This window comes from Nicotiana attenuata, chromosome 11 (genome assembly GCF_001879085.1).
Source record: "Nicotiana attenuata strain UT chromosome 11, NIATTr2, whole genome shotgun sequence".
NCBI lineage: Eukaryota > Viridiplantae > Streptophyta > Magnoliopsida > Solanales > Solanaceae > Nicotiana > Nicotiana attenuata.
In genome coordinates, this window is record NC_031999.1 from 34,345,070 (window position 1) to 34,368,596 (window position 23,527).

The following is a 23,527-nucleotide window of genomic DNA, read 5'->3' on the forward strand; positions in this document are numbered from 1 at the left end:
CTTGCGGGCCGCATAGCCATTATGCGGACGCATATGCAACCGCAGATCCGTGTCGGGGCTCCAAATTTCTTAATTTGAAATCCGATCCCATGTCGTTAAAACATATGCTAAGGCTCATTTGAGCCTATTCCTGATGCTTTAGAGTGAGAGAAGGAGTCCTGGAGTGAGAGAGTGATCCTCAACCAATTATCCCTCAATTCTTGCATAAAAATCCTTGAAGATTGTCAAGTGAAGTTCACTAAGTCCTCACCTTAAAGGTAAGAACCTATGCCCTATCTCTTAATTTCGAAATTTCTACTAAAATGGGTAATTAACAAGATGGTTCATGGGGTTGATGGTTGTTTGTTTTGCATGCATGGGTGGTGAAAGAATGTAGGAAGAGTATGGGCTAAAAATAATAAAAGATGGGTTGTGGAATGATGGAATCTTACACAAAAAGAGTCTTAAAACATAATGAACACATAGTGTTTGATAGAATGCTTTAGTGAGCTAGAATTATACATCATTCTCCTAATTTTGGATTCAATTCTGCTATATTGCAAAAATAGATTGAAGTTGCTAGTACCGGAAATATCTTAAAGTTATAAGAGCTCAATTGAGGTATGTATGGCTAAACCCCCTTCTTCTTAGAATCAAACCCCTGGTGTTCGGGTAATTGGTGTAAGTCCCTAAATTGATCATACTAGAATTGACTGCCATAATGTGTTGTGCTGAAAGATTCATGTTCGATAATTGTTCTAAATGTTTATCATGTCATCATGTTATTTGAGAATGTGTTTGAAATGTGGAATATGTATTGAGAAAGGTCAAGAATTCATGTCAAGAATCGAATAAAGATTGCTATGCTAATTTGTATGAAAAGCCTCCGTATGATTAGGATTTTCCAAGCTTTTCCCTTATGTATGCAATGCCTTATATGATAGGCTTTATTGATGTTGACCATAATGTTATTTGAATGTATAAAAAGGGCAACTTGGATTGTAAGATACGGCCAAGAGCCAAGAACGAGTTAATAAATGAGGCCACTTGTGCCATGTGTTGAAAGATGGGAAGAAAATGTGAATTGAGATGAACGATTAAAAGGATGATGTCTCAAGTGAGATGGCCTAGCCGATCGGGCCGTGATCGAACACCATGCCGCACACATGGTGGTAACTATGCTGGAAATGATTGATTGAAATTGTGGATATGATTGATGTCTCAAATGAGATGACCTAGCCGATCAGGTCGAGATCGGACTCCGTGTAAGAACACGGTGGTATTGCGAATTGTGGCACATGGCACTAAGCTTATCAACCTAATAAGATGGAAATTGAACCGAGAACTATGTGATCCTTACTTGATGTTTTTCATATTTGTTTGAAGCTTTTATTGTACATCATAACTGTTTCCTCTTTGTTTCATTGTTCATTCTATTAAGATTGGTGCTTAGCTTTACATACTAGTACTATTCGACAGTACTAACGTCCCTTTTGCTGGGGGTGCTACATCTTTAAATGGATGTAGGTGGTTCCATAGCAAACATTGTTGATCGCAGCTGGGAGCCCCACATCATTTCAGGGTCCTATATCTTTTATATCTCTTGTTCACCTTCTTATTATGTTTTGAGGTATAGTCGGGGACTTATTGCCGATACTTTTGTAGCACTCTCTTTTGTATCTACTTAGAGGCTCCGTAGACGTTATGTGGGTTGTATGTGGGTGTTGGGAAGGTCAATGGATTATGTGTATGTATTTTGAAACTTAACAATGATGTAGCTAATGAAATGGCTTAGTAATGAACCTGCATGATCTCCTATTGTCTAATTAATGAAATTATGTCTTCTCTTGATCGTAAGTGAGTTGGGTAGAAAGTGTTTAACAAGCTTGCTCGGCCGTGTTCACTCGGTTGAGCGTCGGTCGCACTCCCCGAGCTTGGGGCGTGACAATTATGTACATCGGCCCAAGTAACAACTGGATATTCGATCAAATTTTTCTTCAACTACTGTGAAGCTACGGAACTCCGAGCGTTGAGACCTTGAGTAAAAGCTTGAACAGCCCAATCGTCGGTGACCTGTGGCAAATCCATTCGCTCCATTTAGAATCGAGATACAAATTCCTTGAGCATTTCGTTGTCTTTTTGTCTTACGTTGAAGAGGTCCTACTTTATGGTAGCGACCTTAATGGCTCCGGTGTGGGCCTTTACAAAAGAATCTGCAAGCATAGCAAATGAATCAATAGAGTTAGGTGGCAAGTTATGGTACCATATCATAGCTCCCTTCGATAGATTTTCCCCGAACTTCTTCAGCAATACAGACTCAATCTCGTCATCTTCCAAGTCATTTCCCTTAATGACGCGCGTGTATGAGGTGACGTGCTCATTTGGATCTGTTGTCCCATTGTATTTCGGGACCTCGGGCATACGGAATTTCTTAGGGATTAGCTTCGGAGCCGCACTCGGGGGGAAAGGTTTTTGGACAAACTTTTTGGAATCAAGTCCTTCCAACACCGGCGGTGCCCCCGGGATTTGGTCGACCCTGAAATTATAAGTTTCCACTTTCTTATCGTTCTCCTCGATCTTCTTTTCTCCTGTCTCGATTGGCTTCGTCAGTTCCTCGAGCATTTTTAGGATAGCAGGATTGGTCTTCGATTCTCCTCTATTCGATCTCTTTGGCACCGATTTGGCTCTATGGGCAATTTCTTGTGATGGCTCGAGCTCGATCCTGCTTGGCGCACGATTCTGATTTTGGAGTTGTACTTGATGTTATAAACGTCAATACCACACAAGAGGGGGGGGGGGGTGATTTGTGTGGTACCTAATTTTCGCGTTAGAAGAACCTGGTTCTTCTAAGTGTTCTAACTACAGCAGTTTGCGGAATAATAAATGCTGAAAGTAAAGTGCACAGAGATTTTTACGTGGAAAACACTTGGCTCAAAAGGTGAAAAAACCACGACCTACTACTCAGTAGGATTTTCCCAAACTCCACTAAAATCACTGAGCCAAAAACTGCATTTACAAAACTCTTTGTAAACCTAAGGATTAACTCTAATCCCAGTGTAGCACACAGCTTCAACTGTTGCGACACTTTCAAGTTAACTCTAACTTGAATACTCAGAGTACCTAATACAATTGCTTCTAAGAAAGCTGAAAGGTAAAATATGAAAACCTACTACAATTGAACTAGACTTAGAATAAACACAATGATGAAACTGGTTCTTCTATCTTAGTTCATGTAGCTTCAGACGTGCACACTTGTATCTCGCATATGTTGCTTGCAAATCAGACTTGATCTTTTTGCTCTCAAATATGCTTAACTTCTGCTTATGTGCAATCACCTGTAAAAGAGAACAATCGTTATATTTATAGAGTTAGTAATCAGAGTTTGATAAGAACTCGAATTGTGGATCCTTTGACAATTCGAGTCCAAGAACAACTCTAACTCCTAATCCATATCCTTGATCCGGATATAATTCTCTTTTCATAAGGAGACTTCAACTCCTTATCCTATATGCAATCTTTTCGATCAATTCAGAAGATATTGTTGCTGATCCTTGAGACTTATCTTCTTCACGCGTATGTCACATGTGTAAGCATATCAACACTGTGTCTCACATGATGGACCTGGTTCATGACTGAGTTTATTTTGTCAATCTTCAAAACTTCATCTGAACTTGGGCCAACAGTACTATTGCAGCTTGTTGAGTCTACAACATTTTGAATATCATTCGAAGGATAACCCCGCCTTCTTCATCGCCATGTGCGTTCTGATCGGCTGTTCGAGCATCTCCGTGGATGCTATTTTCAGAATCGACGCCGAAATTCCCATTAATGGCAATATGGGAGCTTACGTCGATTGGATCTAGGGTCGGAGCTCCATCAGGGTCGACTGGAGGCACTCCATTTCCAGGGGCGGCTATGTTATCGTTCTCGCCATAGAGACCAAGGCCATCGTCTGTGTGTGGGGGTGCTACTTGAGTTTGACATGTTGATCCTGGAATCAAAGACACTTCAAAGAACAAGCGTAAAATTACGTGTGTCACGAAAATTGTACCAGGCAATCACTATTATCCTTAGCCCCACGGTGGGCGCCATACTGTTTGCCCTTAAAATCAGATAACAATTAAACTTATAAGTGGTTTTAAAGATATGCGATTTCACTTGGCACAAACTGATAAATATAAGAATTAATGCTAGGAATTAACAGTAAAATAAAGCAAACCAATGTGATGAACAATTATGGCCCTCGAGCTAGACTGCCCTTGAACAACTGAGTATGCTTATTGAAAAGTATGAACTTGAACAATAGAGCTTGCAAGAGGAAATATAATATATTGCCTTGTTATGCGTGAATGTATATTGTTTACAAAATGGTTAAGACCCTCTTTATATAGTAGAGGAATCCTATTTATGGTATACTTCTAATTACAGAAGTAAATCCCATGATAGGCTAAATAACCGATCCTGACTCGATACGTGCTGAGATTTCCGCCACGATCTCTCTCGATCACGAATATCTCGGCTTTCTGCTATTCGACGTGGCAGGCCTCCTTCGATCTTGCTCGGTTTCTTTCTCGCTTCGGTCTCGATCACGGTCGGCCTCGATCTTGATCGGCCATCGATCCACGAGCTTACCAATCCATCTCCGTACCATGTTCCGATATAACCGGGGCCGGGCCTTCATCTTCCGTCCCGATTTCGATTTGTCGTACAAAATTAGGCAAGCCCGATTTTGACTGTATACACACCTATTACAAGGTAAGGGTCCTTGGAATGCAATGTTAAGTATCAAGAATTCCGTAAAATTAATTTATCAAACATGTCCAAAAACTAGTTTGTAAAAATAAAAATAAAAACAAGAAAGCAAAAGTTGTAGTATTTGGAACCATGTGAAAAATAGTAGTCGTGTATCACATGGCGCAAGCACTCCCCCTTGCTGGCATAGCTATTCCGTATCCATAAGATGTGAACTGCTTGATATCTTTCTCCACAATTTTGTGGCTGTCATAGTTAGAAAAAAGACAAATACACAATGTTGACGCCTTCTATATTTAGAATATGATGCAGTATTTAAGTACTGGCACGTACTCTGGATAGAATATTACATTCCTATGGATTATCTAGAAATTGTAGGTGGATTACTACTTGCTTGGACTTTTGTTCAAGGCATTTGTTGGCTAGCAACAAGCAAACATATGTAACAAAAAACTTCCACCAGGACCAATTTCCCTACCATTGATTGGAAATTTGCATAACATTCTTGGTGATCAATCCCACCAGTCACTTGCAAGGCTTGCAGAAAAGTATGGTCCAATAATCAGCCTCACGATGGGCCATATAAGGACGGTGGTAATATCTTCATCAGCCGTGGCTAAACAAGTCCTTAAAAACCAAGATTTGGCCTTCTCCAGCAGAACAATCCCAGATGCACTCCATTCCCATAATCACTATCAGTTCTCTGTCGTATTTCTACCTGTTACTACTCGTTGGAGATCCCTGCGGAAAATCTTGAATTCTAATATCTTCTCAGGCAACAGGCTTGATGAATATCAGCATCTTAGGTACAAATGGCAAATTGGCTTAATTGGTTCAGTTAAAATTGGACGGTCAAATCAATAAAACGTCATGAACTAACCTGTCCAAAGTTAATTTGCTCGAGTCAAAATAAGTTTAAACCAATATGACCCAACTTCCCATCTTTTTTTTATTTTGCTTTTTTCAAAAAGAAAATGTTTTCAAAATAAGTTTGCTTGATTACATTTGACCCGATATTTGAAGGGTCAAGTCAATAGACGGTCATAAACTTACTTGTGTTTAAACCTGGACAGCTTTGGCGGGTTACTAACAAACTAGTTGAGTTGTCACTTCTAATTTCAGGTCCCAAAAGATCCAGGATTTTATTGCTTATTGCCGTCAGTGTAGCCAAACAGGGAAGGCAGTGAATATAGGCCAAGCTGCTTTTGAGACCTCTATGAATTTACTTTCGAGTGATATTTTTTCCAAGGATGTAGTGGACCCTTATGCAAATTCAGGCAAAGAATTTAAGGATGCTATGTGGAAAATCATGGAAGAAGCTGGTAAGCCCAATTTGGCTGATTATTTCCCCGTGTTGAAATGGATTGATCCTCAAGGGATGAGGCGATGCATAGGAAAGCATTTTGAGGGATTGATTGATGAACTATTATAGCAAAGGAGGAAATCGCCGAATAATGGTAGCACTGATGTTCTTGATGTTTTGTTAAATACTAGCCCAGAGGATCCGCAGGCAGTCGACAAAAATCAGATAGAACACTTGTGCCTGGTATTTTCAATTTCTTTATCTTCGTTAAGTTCCTTATTTGTCAAATGCTGCTCTATTCGCCTTCACTAGATTCGTTTCGAACTTTTTCCTATAATCTGGTTTTGTTCTCAAACTACTGCTATCTGCTTTCGACCTTAACACATATTTCTGGATCTAATTTCCCCTCTATTCGCCTTCACTAGATTCGTAGAGGTAAAGCTTGATGCTCAAGTTATCCCAAGAGAGCGAGTTTTAAGTATCTCGGGTCTATTATCCAAGGTAACAGGGAGATTGACGAAGATGTGCACATCGCATCGGAGCGGGATGGATGAAGTGGAGGCTCCCTTCCGGTGTTTTATGTGATAAGAACGTGCCGCCAATACTTAAGGGCAAGTTTTATAGAGTGGTGGTTCGACCGGCTATGTTGTATGGGGCTGAGTGTTGGCCAGTCAAGAACTCCCACGTGCAGAAGATGTAAGTAGCAGAGATGAGGATCTTGAGATGGATGTGTGGGAGTACCATGAAAGATAAGATTAAGAATGAAGTTATCCGAGACAGAGTGGGAGTAGCTAGCCTCCGTGGAGGACAAGATGCGGGAGTCGAGGCTGAGATGGTACGGACATGTTAAGAGAAGAAGCATCGATGCACCTGTTAGGAGGTGTGAGAGGTTGGCCATGGCGAGTTTGAGAAGAGATCGAGGTAGGCCTAAGAAGTACTGGGGAGAGGTGATTAGACAAGACATGGCGCTGCTTCAGCTTACTAAGGACATGACCCTTGATAGGAGAGTGTGGAGGTCGAGGATTAAGATAGAAGGTTAGTGGGTAGTTTTTAGTTGCTCACCGATAGTCGTAGTAGCACGCATGTCCCTTCATATTCTTAGATTTTTATTACGTTATGTGGTTTTATTCGCCTCAGGTATTGTATTCCTTGTTGCTAGTATTTGGTACTACTTATCCTTTATCTCTCCCTTTTTCTTTTCTCTTCCCTCTTTCTTCCTTTCTTGCTATCCACTTGTTCTCATTACCCTTCCTGAGCCGAGGGTCTATTGGAAACAGCCTCTCTACCTGTTAGGTAGGGGTAAGGTTTGCGTACAGACTACCCTCCCCAGGCCCCACCTGGTGGGGACATACTGGGTTTGTTTATGTTTATGTTTATAATTTGCCCTCTGCTTTTGGCCAATTTGTGCATAGATTTACTTATCACAGTTACCATGTTAATGCATGTTAGCGGAAGAGCTATATATATAAATACACTACATTGGTTTACTACCTCAGATTAATAAAAAAAAAAAACATACACACGGTGGTGCCCGTACGTGCGCACATATACAACATGCATATATACTGTCATGGGCGGCTTTCCAGCCATGCCCGATGACCCCTTGGGCGCGCCCCGTGGCGTCCTAGCGAACCTCCCAATGCCTAGCGCCACGGACGGTCCCGTGGTCTTGGCCGCGCCAAGTGACAAGCGCGCAGGTGCCTCTGTCGCCCCACCAATATCCCTCGCGAGCACCAAGCCGCAGGCAGAAGCCAACAGCGCCGCGCGCACAGACCGTGATGCCAACGACACTACTGCTGACAACGGACCTGCTGCTGCCTTATAGAAAACTAAGTCATTTTCATTGTAAATATAGAGTAGTTTTATTTCATGTACTTCCATTATGTTTCTCTAGCTTAATCAAGTCTAGTCTTGTAACTTGGATATCAAGCAATCAAAACTTTCTAGCAAGCAAGCAATTCTCTGTACTGGTGTCTCTCCCCCTCGACACCGCGCTGCTTTTCTGTAATAGCTTTCATTAATGCAATCAAGCTTTCTTTCATTCTGAATTCTCATTTCTGTTCCATGGGGACCGCATTGCGGCCCTCGAAGGGACGGTTGAGGTATTGCGGCCTATTATGGATACGGTACCTGAACTAAGAACCAGCCTACTGCAAAGGTTGGACGACCTGGACCGCAGGGTGCTTCAGGTCGAAGTTGACGTTGAAAACATCAGTCGCGACTCCGAGGGAGACCGGCAGACGGCAGCCACAGAGGCAGCCGAAATCTTTGAGAAATTCGAGGGGCTCCAACAGGAGCACACCGAGGATTTAGCCCACAGGGCACAAGAGGCAGAAAAGGTGACTGCCATGCAACAAACCATTGACAAATTGACAGACCAACTCAATGTTGTCAACTCTGCTTTACAGGGCCTACTCCGAGGAGGTGGAAACCAAATCGGAGGTGCAGTGAACTCCGCTTCCGCGACAAAGAAGCTGAAAATTCCTGAGCCAAAGCCATACAGTGGAGCTAGGAATGCCAAGGAAGTGGAAAACTTCATCTTTGACGTCGAACAGTATTTCGATGCTGTTGGGGATCTGGAGGAAGCTAAGAAGGTAGCAACTGCTGCCATGTATCTTCAGGGTGATGCTAAACTCTGGTGGCGTGTGAAGTATGAAGCCCCAAGGCCGGTGAAGATGCTCTCGAGACATGGGCCGAACTGAAGGCAGCTATACGCCTGCAGTTCTTCCCCAAGAATGTTGAATATAATGCAAGGAGAAAACTACGGGAGCTCCGCCAGACAAAATCAGTGCGGGACTACGTGCGAGAATTCTCCGCACTCATGCTCAGCATACGCGACATGGGGGATAAGGACAAACTCTTCACCTTCATGGAAGGATTGAAACCTTATGCCCGCGTGGAGCTACAGAGACAAAGGGTAGATTCCCTTCCCAAGGCAATCCAAGCAGCTGAATGTCTTGGGGACTATCAAATGGAAGCTCGAAGGGACAGGCCTCAGCCGCCTGCCCGAATAGGGTTCAAAGAGGGCCAGCCCAGCAGTGGTGGTCCTAGCAAAAATGGGGGAGATCAGAACTCAAACAAATCTAGAGCTCCTTCCTCCGGCAGCAACAGTGCTGCGTCAAACAACAATGATCGGGTGAGAAAGCCTCCTTCAGGATGCCGTCATTGCGGCGGTCCACATTGGAACAATGAGTGCCCACATGCACAGATGAATGCCCATCGGGCTATTGATGATGGGACTGATGACGACTCAGACGATGCTGACAAGACTGAACCAGTAGGTGCCTTCAATGCAATTGTGGGTTCCATTTCTGAGGCACTAGCGGAGACCAGTGCTGGTATTCGTAAGAAGAAGGACTCATGTCCCGTCACCAGGAAAGGGAAAAAGAAGGCGAATGAAGAGACTCCTCTTAAACAAGAGAGGACCTTAATGTTCGTCGAGATGAAGGTAAATGGCAAGCCCATTCGGGCTATGATAGACACGGGTGCTACCCACAACTACTTAGCCTCGACTCAGGTGGAGCGCCTTGGACTAGTTGTAGGGAAAGGTAAAGGTAGCGTCAAGGCTATTAACTCACCTCCCCAGCCAGTGGGTGGAATAGCTAATGAAGTACCGGTGAAGCTTGGGCCTTACGAAGGAAAATTCAACCTGCGAGTGGTGATCATAGATGACTTCGAGTTGATTGTTGGGCTGGAATTCCTAAGGCAAACCAACACCATGCCTGTACCATTTGCAGACATGCTACTGATGATGGGTACCAATAGGGCCAAGCCCTGCATTATCCCGTGCCTGCCCATGAAGATGGCCGTTGAGAACATCTCGGCCTTGCAGTTGAAGAAGGGGGTCAAAAGGAATGAACCTACGTTCCTGGCAACCCTCTTCATTGAAGATATAGAACGCTCCTCGAGTCGCATTCCTGAACCCGTGAAGGAGTTACTACTGGAGTTTGAAGATGTCATGCCACAAGACATGCCAAAGCGGCTCCCGCCTAGGCGCACTGTGGACCATGAAATTGAGTTGGTGCCGGGCGCGAAGCCACCTGCCCGGGCGCCTTACAGAATGTCACAATCCGAACTTACCGAGCTTCGGAGACAATTGATGGAAATGCTAGATACAGGGATCATTGTACCCTCCAAGTCCCCATATGGGTCCCCTGTTCTATTCCAAAAGAAACATGATGGCAGCCTGCGACTCTGTATGGATTATCGAGCTCTAAACAAAATCACCGTGAAGAACAAGTACCCTATTCCCCTAATGGCGGACTTGTTTGATAGACTGGGTGGTGCTACGGTGTTCACCAAGATAGATCTGAAGACAGGTTATTGGCAAGTTCGGATTGCAGAGGGTGATGAACACAAGACGACTTGTGTGACAAGATATGGGTCGTACGACTTCCTGGTCATGCCATTCGGCTTGACCAACGCCCCTGCTACGTTTTGCACTCTCATGAACCAAGTCTTCCGAGAGTACATCGACGAATTTGTGGTGGTCTACTTAGATGACATTGTGGTATATAGCCAGACATTGGAAGAACACCTGGTGCACCTGCGGAAGGTCCTAGCACGGTTGCGAGAACATGAACTATATGCAAAGCTATCCAAGTGCTCCTTTGCTCAGAAGCAAATTGATTTCCTCGGACATGTCATCGAGGAAGGACGCATCAAGATGGACCAACAGAAAATCCAGGCCATCACAGATTGGCCGACACCTAAGGATGTCCACGCCTTGAGGGCGTTCCTTGGCCTATGCAACTTCTACCGGCGGTTTGTGAAGAACTACTCACTTATCGCAGTGCCATTGACAGAACTCCTCAAAAAGGTCACACCTTGGGATTGGGGACCAAGGAGAGCAGAGGCCTTCAACGCATTAAAAGCGGCTATGTCTAGTAGTCCCGTCTTGGCCCTTCCTGATTTGGCCAAGCCGTTCGAGGTACAAACAGATGCTTCTGACTATGCACTCGGCGGAGTCCTGCTACAAGAAGGGCACCCTGCAGCGTACGAGAGTCGGAAGCTGAAGGATGCAGAGCGGCGCTATGCCGCCCATGAGAAAGAATTATTGGCTGTCGTCCACTGCTTGGGCCTCTGGAGGCACTATCTGCTGGGAACCCCGTTCGTGGTCAAGACAGACAACACAGCTGTTAGCCATTTCATGACCCAGCCAAAGCTGAACGGTCGACAGGCCAGGTGGCAGGAACTCTTTGCTGAATTCCACTTCAACATGGAGTATCGCAGTGGAAAGACCAATCATGTTACTGATGCGCTCAGTCGGAGAGCTGATCTAGCATCGGTGTGCCTACTCGCCACCCTAAGGGGGAGCGAAGTAGCCACATCCATCAAGGACCAAATACGGGATCTACTCATCAAGGATCCCGCTGCTCAGTATTTGGTTGATTTGGTAGGACAGGGCAAGACTCGCCAGTTCTACATGGAAGATGGTTTTCTGAAAGTTAAAGGGAACCGACTTTATGTTCCTAAAGGAGGAGATTTGCGGAGGACTCTTCTAGCGGAATGTCATGATACTCTGTGGGCCGGTCATCCCGGTGAAGAACGCACCATGGCGTTACTTCGTCGTGCCTATTATTGGCCTCAAATGGCCGATGATGTCGCTCAGTATGTGAAGACTTGTCTAGTATGCCAGAAAGACGAGTCGGACCGCTTGACACAAGCGGGACTCTTGGAACCACTAGCTGTCCCAAAGAGACCTTGGGAAAGCGTCTCCCTGGATTTCATCATCGGATTACCCAAGGTCGGAGATCTCATAACTATCTTGGTTATGGTAGACCGGTTTTCCAAGTATGCCACCTTTATTGCAGCCCCACAATATATATCAGCAGAAGATACAGCAGCTCGACTCTTCTTCTCTCATGTCATCAAATATTGGGGCCTGCCAAAAGACATTGTTAGTGATCGCGACTCACGCTTCACTAGCAACTTTTGGAACCAACTCTTTAAGTGCCTGGGGTCAAAATTGAGTCACAGCTCAAGTTTTCATCCGCAATCTGATGGCCAGACGGAGTGGTTCAATGGTATGTTGGAGGAATATCTCCGCTACTTTGTAACCGGATCGCAGAAGAATTGGGTGAAGCTCTTGGATGCTGCTCAACTGTGTTTCAATTCACAAAAGAGCTCTAGTACGAACAAAAGTGCTTTTGAAATTGTTACCGGACAACAACCGCTACTCCCACACACTATGAATGCACCAAACATGGCTAAGTCTCCTCGAGCTGCTAGCTTCTCAAAAGAGTGGAAGCGGAATCTGGAGATAGTGCGGAGCTATCTTGCCAAAGCTCATAAGCGGATAAAGAGGCATGCTGATCAGAATTGTCGCTTTGTTGAATATCAAGTAGGAGACAAAGTGATGGTCAAAATCCCAAAGCGGTACTTATTTGTGGGGGTCCATGACCCTCGCCTATTGCAAAAATACATTGGACCCTTGTCCATTGAAAGGCGCATTGGGAAAGTTGCATACTGGGTGGATACCCCAGCTTGGTGGAAAATTCATCCTGTCTTCCATGTCAGCCTCCAGAAACCTTTTCGGGAAGACACGGAGGATCCTTCAAGGAGCCAGCTTATAATACCGAGCATTCGAGGTCCCAATTCAACCGGGAAAAGGCGTGTTGAAGCTATCCTTGATGACAGAGTGATTCATGCCTCAAGGAAAGATCACCAAGAGTTCTTGGTGAAATGGCAAGGCTGTGATGCAAAAGAGAATACTTGGGAGAGGGGAACAAAACTCAAAGCCTACAAGAGCCTCATTGAAGATTATTTTGCAAGTAAGGCGTCGAGGACGTCGCCAACTCAGGTGGGAGAGAATGTCATGGACGGCTTTCCAGCCATGCCCCATGACCCCTTGGGCACGCCCCGTGGCGTCCCAGCAAGCCTCCCAATGCCTAGCGCTACGGACGGCCCCATGGTCTTGGCCGTGCCAAGTGACAAGCGCGCAGGTACCTCTGTCACCCCACCGATATCCCTCGCCAGCGCCAAGCCGCAGGCAGATTCCAACAGCGCCGCGCGCGCAGACCGTTATGCCAAGACAATGCTGCTAACAACGGACCTGTAGCTGCCTTTTAGAAAACTAAGTCATTTTCATTGTAAATAGAGTATTTTTATTTCAAGTACTTCCATTATGTTTCCCTAGCGTATTCAGCTAGCAAGCAAGCAATTCTCTGTACTGGTGTCTTTCCCCCTCGACACCGCGTTGTTTTTCTGTAATAGCTTTCATTAATGCAATCAAGATTTCTTTTGTTCTCAATTCTCATTTATGTTCTCTCAATTGCTCTTGAAATTGGTTTTCCCGTACGACACTGATAATCTCGTCTAGCATACGGAGGGGACCTCAGTTGGCGGACAGCAACTGCACTGACATCAGTTGCTTAGCCTTACGTCGCCCTTCCAAGGAATCTGAGGAAGGCGCCGCGTAACAGTATGGACGTCTACGGCCCCGTTTGGCCATGAGTTTTGCCAAAATTTATTTGGAATTTATTTTCAAAACTCACGTTTGGCCATAAATTTTGCCTATATTTTGGCCAAATCTCAAATCTCAAATCCCAAAATCAGCTATTGACTGATTTTGGGCCAAAATCCCAAAACTTGGGAATTATATACATGTTTTTCCAAAATAAAGTTGGAAAATATGTTTTGAAAATGTTTGTCCAAACACATTTTCATCTTCAAACCAAACTTCACCCAAATCACATTTTTCAAAATAAATTTGGGATCTATGGCCAAACGCTAGCTACATACCCATGAACAAGACTCTACCAAACACTGCTCCATGACCCAGAACTTAAAGCCTATGCTCTGATACCAATTTTGTCACGTCCAAAAATACCCCCTACACGTGACTGGCACCCAGCTAACACTACCCGCTAGGCGAACCAACTTACACCATATACTAAGCATTTATTCAAAACTCAACAGAAATAAATGTAAATTCCAACATTTCGATAATTAAATGCAAATAATTAATGATCCAAATTATTCCATAAATATTTATGAATAATAACAACCAAAAGGAAGAATAAAACTCTAGCCCAAATCCCACGCTAGACCATGGAGCATCTAAGAGGATTACAAAAGACATCATGTGAATAAATGTAAAAAAAAAAAAAAAAAAAAACAAAAAAAAAAACCTCTTTTAGGCAGCCTCCACGAACAATGCGGTGGCTCACCTCAATAACCGGATTCACTCTAGCAAACTCGCCAGCTACTATCTCTATCTCCCGCAACGATATCTGCATAGAGATGCAGGTAAGGAGTGAGTTATATGTAAATATAACCCAGTAAGATCCTCGACCCGCCACTTTAAATACCTCTGGAACAAGTGTTTAGAAAATACAAACACACACCGAGCACAGAAATCTTTCACCATATAATTACTCTATAAGGTCCAAACAATTAATCAACAACAATACTTTATATATCTCAGCACAATCTACACTAAGGACTTGTCATTAACGGCAATGCAGGAAATTAACCAAACACCCCAACAAGTCCACGGCTGCGTACACAATGCCCCGAATCTACCAGGCGGCATACACAATGCCCCAAATTTATAACGGCGGCATACACAATGCCCCAAATCTATAACGGCGGCATACACAATGCCCCAAATATATAACGACGGCATACACAATGCCCTAAATCTATCACGGCGGCATAAACAATGCCCCAAATATTTCACAGCGACATACACAATGCGCCAACGCCATAGCACGAGGCTACGCCATATCACACTACACCACAAATCACTTATTAAATAATTTTAGCTTTTTACAAATAGTATATATTTGCGGCTGGTCAACGACCACCGATTCTGCCAAGCGCACGCTCGTCCCAACACATGGACCAGGCAGACTAAATATATTTTCAAAACAAGTGTTGAAAAAGCAAGCATTAAAGTTTAAAGTCTCACTTACCTCGCTAATGAAAAGTTCCCCAATCTTGCAACGTTCAACCAACCAACGAAACGGCCTTCAACGGCCTCAATCTATCCAAATATTAATTGACGATATCAATGATGCTAGTCGGGGTCAAATCTCAATATACTTAACTTTCACGCTTAGAGCTAAACCCCAACACTCTATGCTTTAAACTATGAACGTAAAGGTAAAACCATATTTCAATATCGCAATCTAAATAGATACTCTATATATAATTTATCTTTATGAATAACTCATGATTCATGGGTAGTAATTCAAAAGGTAAAGAAATACCTTGACACCTGTAGCTTGTAGTTATCAAAGTTATAGCAAAAACTGATGCCTCTTAGCTTTTCTTTTGCAAATATAATTCTTTGTAGCTAAAACTGTTTCTTTCCCAAAGATCACTTAGAAGAATGAATGGGTGCAAAAGCCAAATCAATTGGCTGTCTTAATCTCCACGTGAAGAGTGCCGTCGTTGGTTCCCGTTTTCGCAAATTCCTTATTAGGCACAGTAGATAAACAATATATGTTGTTTTACGCTCTTAGATAACATGCCTCTTAAATGTATAATATGCGCTTGGCCCTTTAACTAAATAATCAATCTATATCACCTAGTTATTTGTAGTATAAAATTGAGAAAACTACCCTCTATAGCCCCTCAAAATTTTAATAGCCCACGTTTTGTACCACTTACAAAAAATGGCCCTTCGGCCCAAACATATTGCATATAGTAGCCGAAAGGAATGAGTATGACAACACTAGCGCCTGTAGCTCAGTGGATAGGGCGTTATTTCCTAAGCTGAAGGTTGCAGGTTCGTCTATTTCCTAAGCTGAAGGTTGCAGGTTCGACCCCTACCTGGCGCGATGGTCAACCCTTTTTTGCCTTTTTAAATTGTATTTTGTACTTCTGGATCTAATAATATTAGCTAAGAATTGAATGACAGTCTATTTTGTATATTTTTTGTATAGTAACAGTCTATTTTGTATAGTGACAGTCTATTTTGTATTTTTTTTGTATAGTAAGTTGTATAGTGACAGTCTATTTTGTATATTTTTTGTATAGTAACAGTCTATTTTGTATATATTTTGTATAATGACAGTCTATTTAGTATATTTTTTGTATAATGACATTCTATTTTTGTATATATTTTGTATAGTGACACTCTATTTGTATATAAATTGTATAGTGACAGTCTGTTTTGTATATTTTTTGTATATTGACAGTCTATTTTGTATAGTGACAGTTTATTTTGTATAGTTTTTGTATAATAACAGTCTATTTAGTATATATTTTTTATGGTGACAGTCTATTTTGTATAGTGCCAGTCTATTGTATATAAACTGTATAGTGACAGTCTATTTTGTATAATTTTTGTATAGTGACAGTCTATGTTGTATATATTTTGTAATATACCAATATTCAAATCTATTTTCGAAAGAAATACATAAATATCCATGTAAATATATACTAATGGTGGGCCTGAAATTATAATTTCCATCAAAATCAACTAATGACATACATGTGGAAATGGAAATTTATTTGGTGAAACCCAAAGGATTTTCCTAGCAAAGAAAGTTAGCCCAGAAAAAATGAGGCAATAACAGAGAGCTTTGGATTTTTATTCAAAGAGTGGTTGCCCCTCTCTCTTTAGCCAATGATTTTCCTTTTCCACTTTTAAAACAAAATCAACAACCCTTGAATTCCTGGAAATACGTACTACTATACAGTCATTTCGCACAAGCATACTCGTAGCAACTTTTGCCATATCCACTGTCAAGATACAAAACAATGAGTCAAAAAGAATGAATGGCGAGCTCGGTAGAAAACATCAAGATACTAACAGTGGTCAGATCGTTGGAAAACAAACTGTAGAGTGCTGAGAGTAAGATCGTCAATTAAGACAGAGTCATTAGTGTACAAAAGCTCTTTGGCATTTAAGCAAACGGAAAATACTTCTTCCGCTTTACCCATCCTTTCCAAAACCAAAGCTTTAAGTGCCAGAGCATAAGGGGAATTGGGGTATTTGGAGAGGAGAGGGGTGCAGTGCTTGAGAGCATTTTTGAACTGGCGAGAATCAATGGCATCCCAAATGGGTCGAACTCTACGCTCCGGTATGCCACCAGCTAACCCAAAGTTGGACGCCATTTTCCAGCCGTTTGAGAATTGGATGCAATCAGTGATTTTGTAGCCATAGCGTGGCCGCCTCTGTCTTTACAGATCTGAGCCTCAGTACTTTTGGGCTAGCCACTAGAATTATTTTTGGGCTATAAAATGTATGTTGCAGTTTTTGGGCTACCGGGTGAAATATGTTTGGGCCGATGGGCTATAAATGAAGTTTGCTCAATAATAATTATTATTATTATTTTATTATTATTTTTTACTTCATACTTTACCTATATAATTATTTTTCAGAGAATAATTTTATATTAGTATAATATATATTATACAAATATAATCAATACTCGTTTCGATATGTAACCAGTTAAAATTAATAATTTTAGTTAAAATAAATTACTTAAAAGTTCACCCATAAAATGTCGGATATCACAAATTCATTCCAAGACGAAGCAGTATTATGAAGTACATCATAAAGTTGGAGCGAACTTGTTATTTTCACTCTTTATCTCAAGGCATTACCAATTGGTAACCCTTATTACTGAACCTATTTCGGCGTCCGAACTAAGTAAAAGTGACATAACTTGATATGCTGCTTTAGATAATAAAGCAAAGAATAAGAAAGTAGCTTGAGATCATTAGGTAACTTAGAAGCAAGCGCCTCAGCAGAATCAGTAATTTCGTGACAGAGGTTTAAGATGGTGGAGTGCTATAAGCGTTTGCTTTGGTTTATGATGGCTTCGACTACGCCAGCATAGCAGTGCCCAGATATAGTTACAATTCTTTCAGATGTATATATCAAGAAATTTACGTCCATTATCGTCATATAAGTATTGCATCTTGCAATGTACCAGATTCAGCTGCGCATAATAACCACAGTCAGCAAAAAGCACCTTCTAATTCTCATTAATAATACCAAAATAAAATTGAAGAATACTGAATCTGACAATTCTCAGTTAATTAATAAGTATAGTTAAACTCGCATGTTAAAATATAAGACTGAATCTGAATGTAACATGTTAACAAATATGAATAATTGCTCGATTACTCGTGGCGGAGAAGGAGGAAGAGGTGGACTAGGTGGATCGGCGGCGACCAGCGACGACGAGGTCGTGGTTTGGAGAAGATGAAGCAGTTGATGAGAAAGCTGATGATTTTATTAACATGTTTAGGCAGCAGTTGAAGTTACAGAGGCTTGATTCTATTATCAGGTACAAGGAAATGTTGAATAGAGGAGTTGGGAAGTGAGCAAGGTGTACTTTTGGGACAAAAATACCCTTTAATAGTTTGGTCTCTTTAACTCGTTCTCTATATTTCTGCTCAAGATTCATTTGAGATGGTGGAATTTGGACCATTTAGATATTACTGGAAATTTTAGTAGAGAAAGTGTGAAGCTCAAAATATTGATATAGAACTACACGGATATTTATGGGAATTACTCCCTCTGGTCCAAAATAAGTGTTTTTTTGCTTTTTTTTTGTGGTCCAAAATAAGTGATTTTTCCAGATTTCAAGAATTAATTAATTATTTTTTTCCTACATTGCCCTTGAAGTAAATAGTGTTGGAGTATGTGTTAGTAGTGTTTATGTGAAGAGATAGTAAAGGTTAACATGGTCAATTTCATTGCTAATTAATGTTAAAAGGTGAATTTCTTAATCTGTGTGAAAACATCTAAAAAATCACTTATTTTGGACCGGAGGGAGTATTATTTTACATGTGTTATTCGTTAATCCTAGATTATTGTTCTTACCTATAATAATCTCTTTACAAATAATTGTTTTAATTCTCGGCGACTTAAAATGAATAAAAATGTTGAGACCCTTGAAGTTTATGCATAATTTTCTCCCAAAGATTTTTATTGAAACCCATGTGGATTTTACAGATTTTGTTGTGTGGTGGAAAAGAGAGGTTGTTAACGCTTTGTTTGGATTCGCGAGAAGGATTTCAGAAAAGGAAAAAACAGTAACATTGAGGTCGATGTTTTATTTCCTAATAGAACAACTCTTTGGTTTCCTTTTTGGTGAGGGTACGCGTTCTTAAGTAGAATTCAAATCTACACCGATATAGGAGCATCAAGAGTTCATTACTAAAGATGATCCCTCAATTATTTTTGTTATAACAAAAAAAAGCACTTAATCATGCCTATAAGTGTCCGTTTGGATTGGCTTAATTTAAGTGCTTTTAATCCATTTTGTAATGTTTGGATAGAGTAATAAAAGTGCTTTTAAGCACTTATTTTTAAGCTAAAATGACAAAAACAAGCCAAAAGCGAAAAGCTAGAGTTCCTAATTTATGGCTTAAAAGCTATTTTGGCTTAAAAGCCACTTAAATTAAGCTCATCCAAACGGGCTCTAAGAATATCATTCAACCATAGTTTCAAACTTTTAGTGGACAAATACCTATTTTACTACTAGCAATCTTTATAATTAGATATTTTTTTTTAAGTTTTAAATATTATAATATTATAATATTTTTCTCTCTTTTTAATCTATAATGAACTTATAGAACAAATAAATTTAATTATAAAGTGAATAATAATTTTTAAGCATACATAATGTCAGAATAATAAAATAATTGAGCAAACTAAGCAATTTAATTAAAATAATTCGTTTGTATCAATAATTTTATAGTAACAAATAAACAGTGAAATACAATTTATGCAGGTGATAAAACAAATACAAGTTATATATGTAGGTGCAAAAATAGGTGTTTACCCTTAAAATCGGATAACAATTAAATTTATAGGTGGTTTTAAGGATACATGATATAACTTGCAACAAATTAAAAGAAAAGATTAAAATTGAAATTGACGATAAAAGAATAAGTGCAAAACACACGAGTCGAATAGCCTCAGCGCTACGTAGAGCTGACCACGTGAAAAAACAGGTTCGCGTAAATAAACTCCCGCGAAGTCTAATGTTTGACCTTGAGCTTTATTTATGGTCATAGCAAAACATATCTCATAGGAAATTGTGTTCTTTTGAAAGGAATAGGCAATTTTTCATCTGCTGATGATAATAATGGTATTCTGGGAATAAATACATGCGTATTCTTAAAGTCCCCAATGGCAATTTTAGCACTTATAACATGTATTAGAAGATCACAAGATATATGTCGTGTACCATTGCATAAACCTTCACGTGAATTTAAATTTCGTAACAACATAACAGGACAATTCTTTTTCAAGGTCAATTTATGGGGAGGTAAACCAGCAGGATGTAAAGTATGCGAAAAATCTTCATATTGACGATCTTTGCTTCCATAGTCTCATCAAATGCAACATATATTTTAGGATCACCAGAAAATTGAGCTATGAGCAAATCATTTATTTGATGAACAAAGTAATTTTTGGTTGTCAGAATTACACGCGAAGTTATAGAAGATGCATCGGAAAAACATGTATGTAGATCTGGATAAGTAACTCTAAACAACAGATCTAATGATTGATTTTCAGAAATGAAAGGGATAACAAAACAATCAGGGATTCCAATTTTGTCATGGCTATTTGTTTTATCTGGTCCATTTCCAATTCTCATCAAATATTCACAAAAGGTAGGATCTGTCTTTGCACGCATATTTTCTGATAATCGGATTTCCTAGTTGATTCCAAATTTCAGAATATAATAAGCTTTCTTGAATAAAATCTTCTTTTTTTTCCACTCCTAACAACTTTGAGAGTTTGTCTAAAATCACCACCGAAAACGACCACTTTTCCTCCAAATAGAGCATTTGTATCCATTAGATCTTTCAAGAGAATATCAAAAGTTTTTATCACTTTCTTTTTTGATATAGATACTTCATCCCAGACAATCAGTTTTGCATCACGTATTTGAAGTTGCAAGTGCACTTTACATACTAATGTTGCAAGAATATTGTTCATCGAAATCAATAAGAAATTTAAAACGGGAGTGAGCAGTTCCTCCTCCTGGGAGGATTGAAGCTGCAACACCTGAACTTGTTGTTGCTAAAGCGACAAAACATTTTGATCGTACAACAGCTAATAAAGCACGATATAGAAAAGTTTTTCCTGTTCCTCCAGGCCCGTCGACGAAAAATGCTCCTGATTTGTTAGAAAATATCCTATGAAGAATCGTGTCATACGCTTTTCGCTGTTCAGTATTTAATTTTATCTCTAGAAGCAAATCTTCTTCTCTAACAATGATATTTCTTTCAAACTGACAGTCATTGGTTTCTCTGATAGCAGCTGAAGGTTTAATTTTCTTAGGGATAAGATTATATTCATTAATATCACGTCCCATCAAATGCAAAATATCATTAATATGATTTAAATCCATAAAACGAATATCTTTAGCATTCATGTTATGTAGAATCTTAAAATCTTCGGACATTGAATCTTCAAATTGTTTTCAAAGTTCTGCTAGATTAGCGGGATAACAGTACACCAATAATATTGTAAATAAACGCCTTAAACTATATGGCATTTGATAATTTGTAGCTTCAGACATACATTCAACCAAGTTGTTATCACAGTGTAACAATCCTCTTTTTTCTGCAGCCTCTCTAAATGTATTATAACATTTGCCGTCAACTTTAAATAAGTCCTGATATGATTTTGGTCCTCTAACGTTCATCAACAATAATCTAAGATAATATCTTTCTCCTTCTGTTGGATGACATGTTACAACACGTCCAATTACAGTATGTTATTTTTGACATGTCCACATTTTTTCCTTAACTGACCATACAAAGTACTCAGGAAATTCTTTATATGATAATAACAATTGCATAGCATCTTTATTTGTTCTGTTCGTAACAAAGAATTCAGTTAACATTGTTTTTCGAATCATCGGATTACTTAGTATTCTATCAACATTCTATAATACTATTAAAAGAGACAAATTGTTGTCCTTCCAAATGTAACTGACGGTGAAAAACACTTGGAGTCATTTCACTTATTAGGAAACGAAATAATCGCCATGCAGCTTCTGGAGGTGAAACCCATCTAGCAGATTGATATTCTTTTATTTTATCTATGTCTGTATCTGTATCACTACCATGTATATGAAATGTAATTTTATCGCGTCCTTTGCAAATATATTTGTAAATATATTTCACTACCTTGATATCAGAACAAACTTCAACATTCATATGATAATTATACTTGCATAGAAAAAATGGATTATATGGAACTACCCAAAAATTATCGAGAAAGTCACCTCTTACTTCTACAGCTTCTCCGGTTCTTCTCCTTCTGTATATTGGATATGAATTCTTCCCTTTTGATGTTTGTTCAGCAAAATCTTTTGTATACTTGAATTTGCAGTTATTATTTTTCATGCAAATATTTGTAGAATTTAACTTTCCACAAGGACCATGCATCATATGTTTACTATACGTATTACATTGAGCTGTAACTGGAAGGGGAGCCTTAAAGCAATGGTAAAGCACTCTATGTGTGACTTATAGGTCATGGATTTAAGTTGTCGAAGCAACCACTAAAGATTGCATTAGGGTAAGCTGTCTACATCACACCTCTTGAGGTGCGACCCTTCGCTTTGTACACCGGACTGTTTATTTTTACATTAAGCTATAACCCACAAATCGTAAGGAAATCATGTCCAACAAGCTTGTTCTTGTCCACTTCTTTAACTGTTCAGGGAACGCAACAAACAAAATAATAGTTCAAAAACCAGAATGCAAAGGACGCAAAATATCATCAGAAACTTGATTCTTTTAGATTCTAGTGCATAAAAGGTCTAAGTATCTAAAGGCAGTAAAACACAGCCATTTCATTGTAAAGATCATAATCATGAGTTCTATTTTACCATGAAAGATCTAAAATCAGTGACATCATCTGTATCTTCGTGTCAATTTTAAGCCCTAGGTCTACCATTGTCGAGCTCTGAGCTTTAGAGAAGAAGAAGGAAGAAGGGAGAGAAAGAAAAGAGAGAAACTGAACTCATTTCTTCATTAACTGAAAAAAAGGAAATACTGTACATGTACATATTTAACCACCGACTTTATCACTTAACTAACTAACTCTAATTGTCACTAATACATCTTCTAGAACAGTACATCATAAATAGCTATAGGTACAACCACACTAAGCTACTAATTTCTACACTCCCCCTCAAGTTGAGAATGAAAAATATTTTTCATTCCCAACTTGGATACCAAAACTGCATGCTGTTGATGTCCCAAGGCTTTTGTTAAGATGTCTGCTGGTTGCTCATTACTTCCTATGTCTCCAGATTTGATCAGCCCTCTTGGATCTTTTCCCTTATGAAGTGACAATCAATTTCTATGTATTTAGTTATTTCGTGATAAATGGAGTCTGCAGCAATTTGCAAGGCAGCTTTGTTGTCACAAAACAACTCCATAGGCTCTATAATATCAACTGTCAGTTCCTTTAGTAGACCCCTTAACCATGTCAACACTGCCACTGTATGAGCCATACTTCTGTACTCAGCCTCAGCTGAGCTCCTTGAAATG

At 40.1% G+C, this 23,527-nt stretch overlaps 2 protein-coding genes across 2 annotated transcripts; one reads left to right on the forward strand and one right to left on the reverse strand.

Annotated features, from left to right (window-relative positions):
• On the forward strand, positions 5,305–6,163 carry LOC109234810 (geraniol 8-hydroxylase-like). The gene is made up of 2 exons (XM_019400862.1): positions 5,305–5,537; positions 5,854–6,163. The coding sequence occupies exons 1-2, from the start codon at positions 5,305–5,307 to the stop codon at positions 6,161–6,163; spliced, it is 543 nt and encodes a 180-aa protein (XP_019256407.1).
• Positions 20,263–21,393, reverse strand: LOC109234811. Its single transcript, XM_019400863.1, has 3 exons — positions 20,979–21,393; positions 20,781–20,929; positions 20,263–20,670 (listed from the first exon to the last, which is right to left on the reverse strand). The coding sequence occupies exons 1-3, from the start codon at positions 21,391–21,393 to the stop codon at positions 20,263–20,265; spliced, it is 972 nt and encodes a 323-aa protein (XP_019256408.1).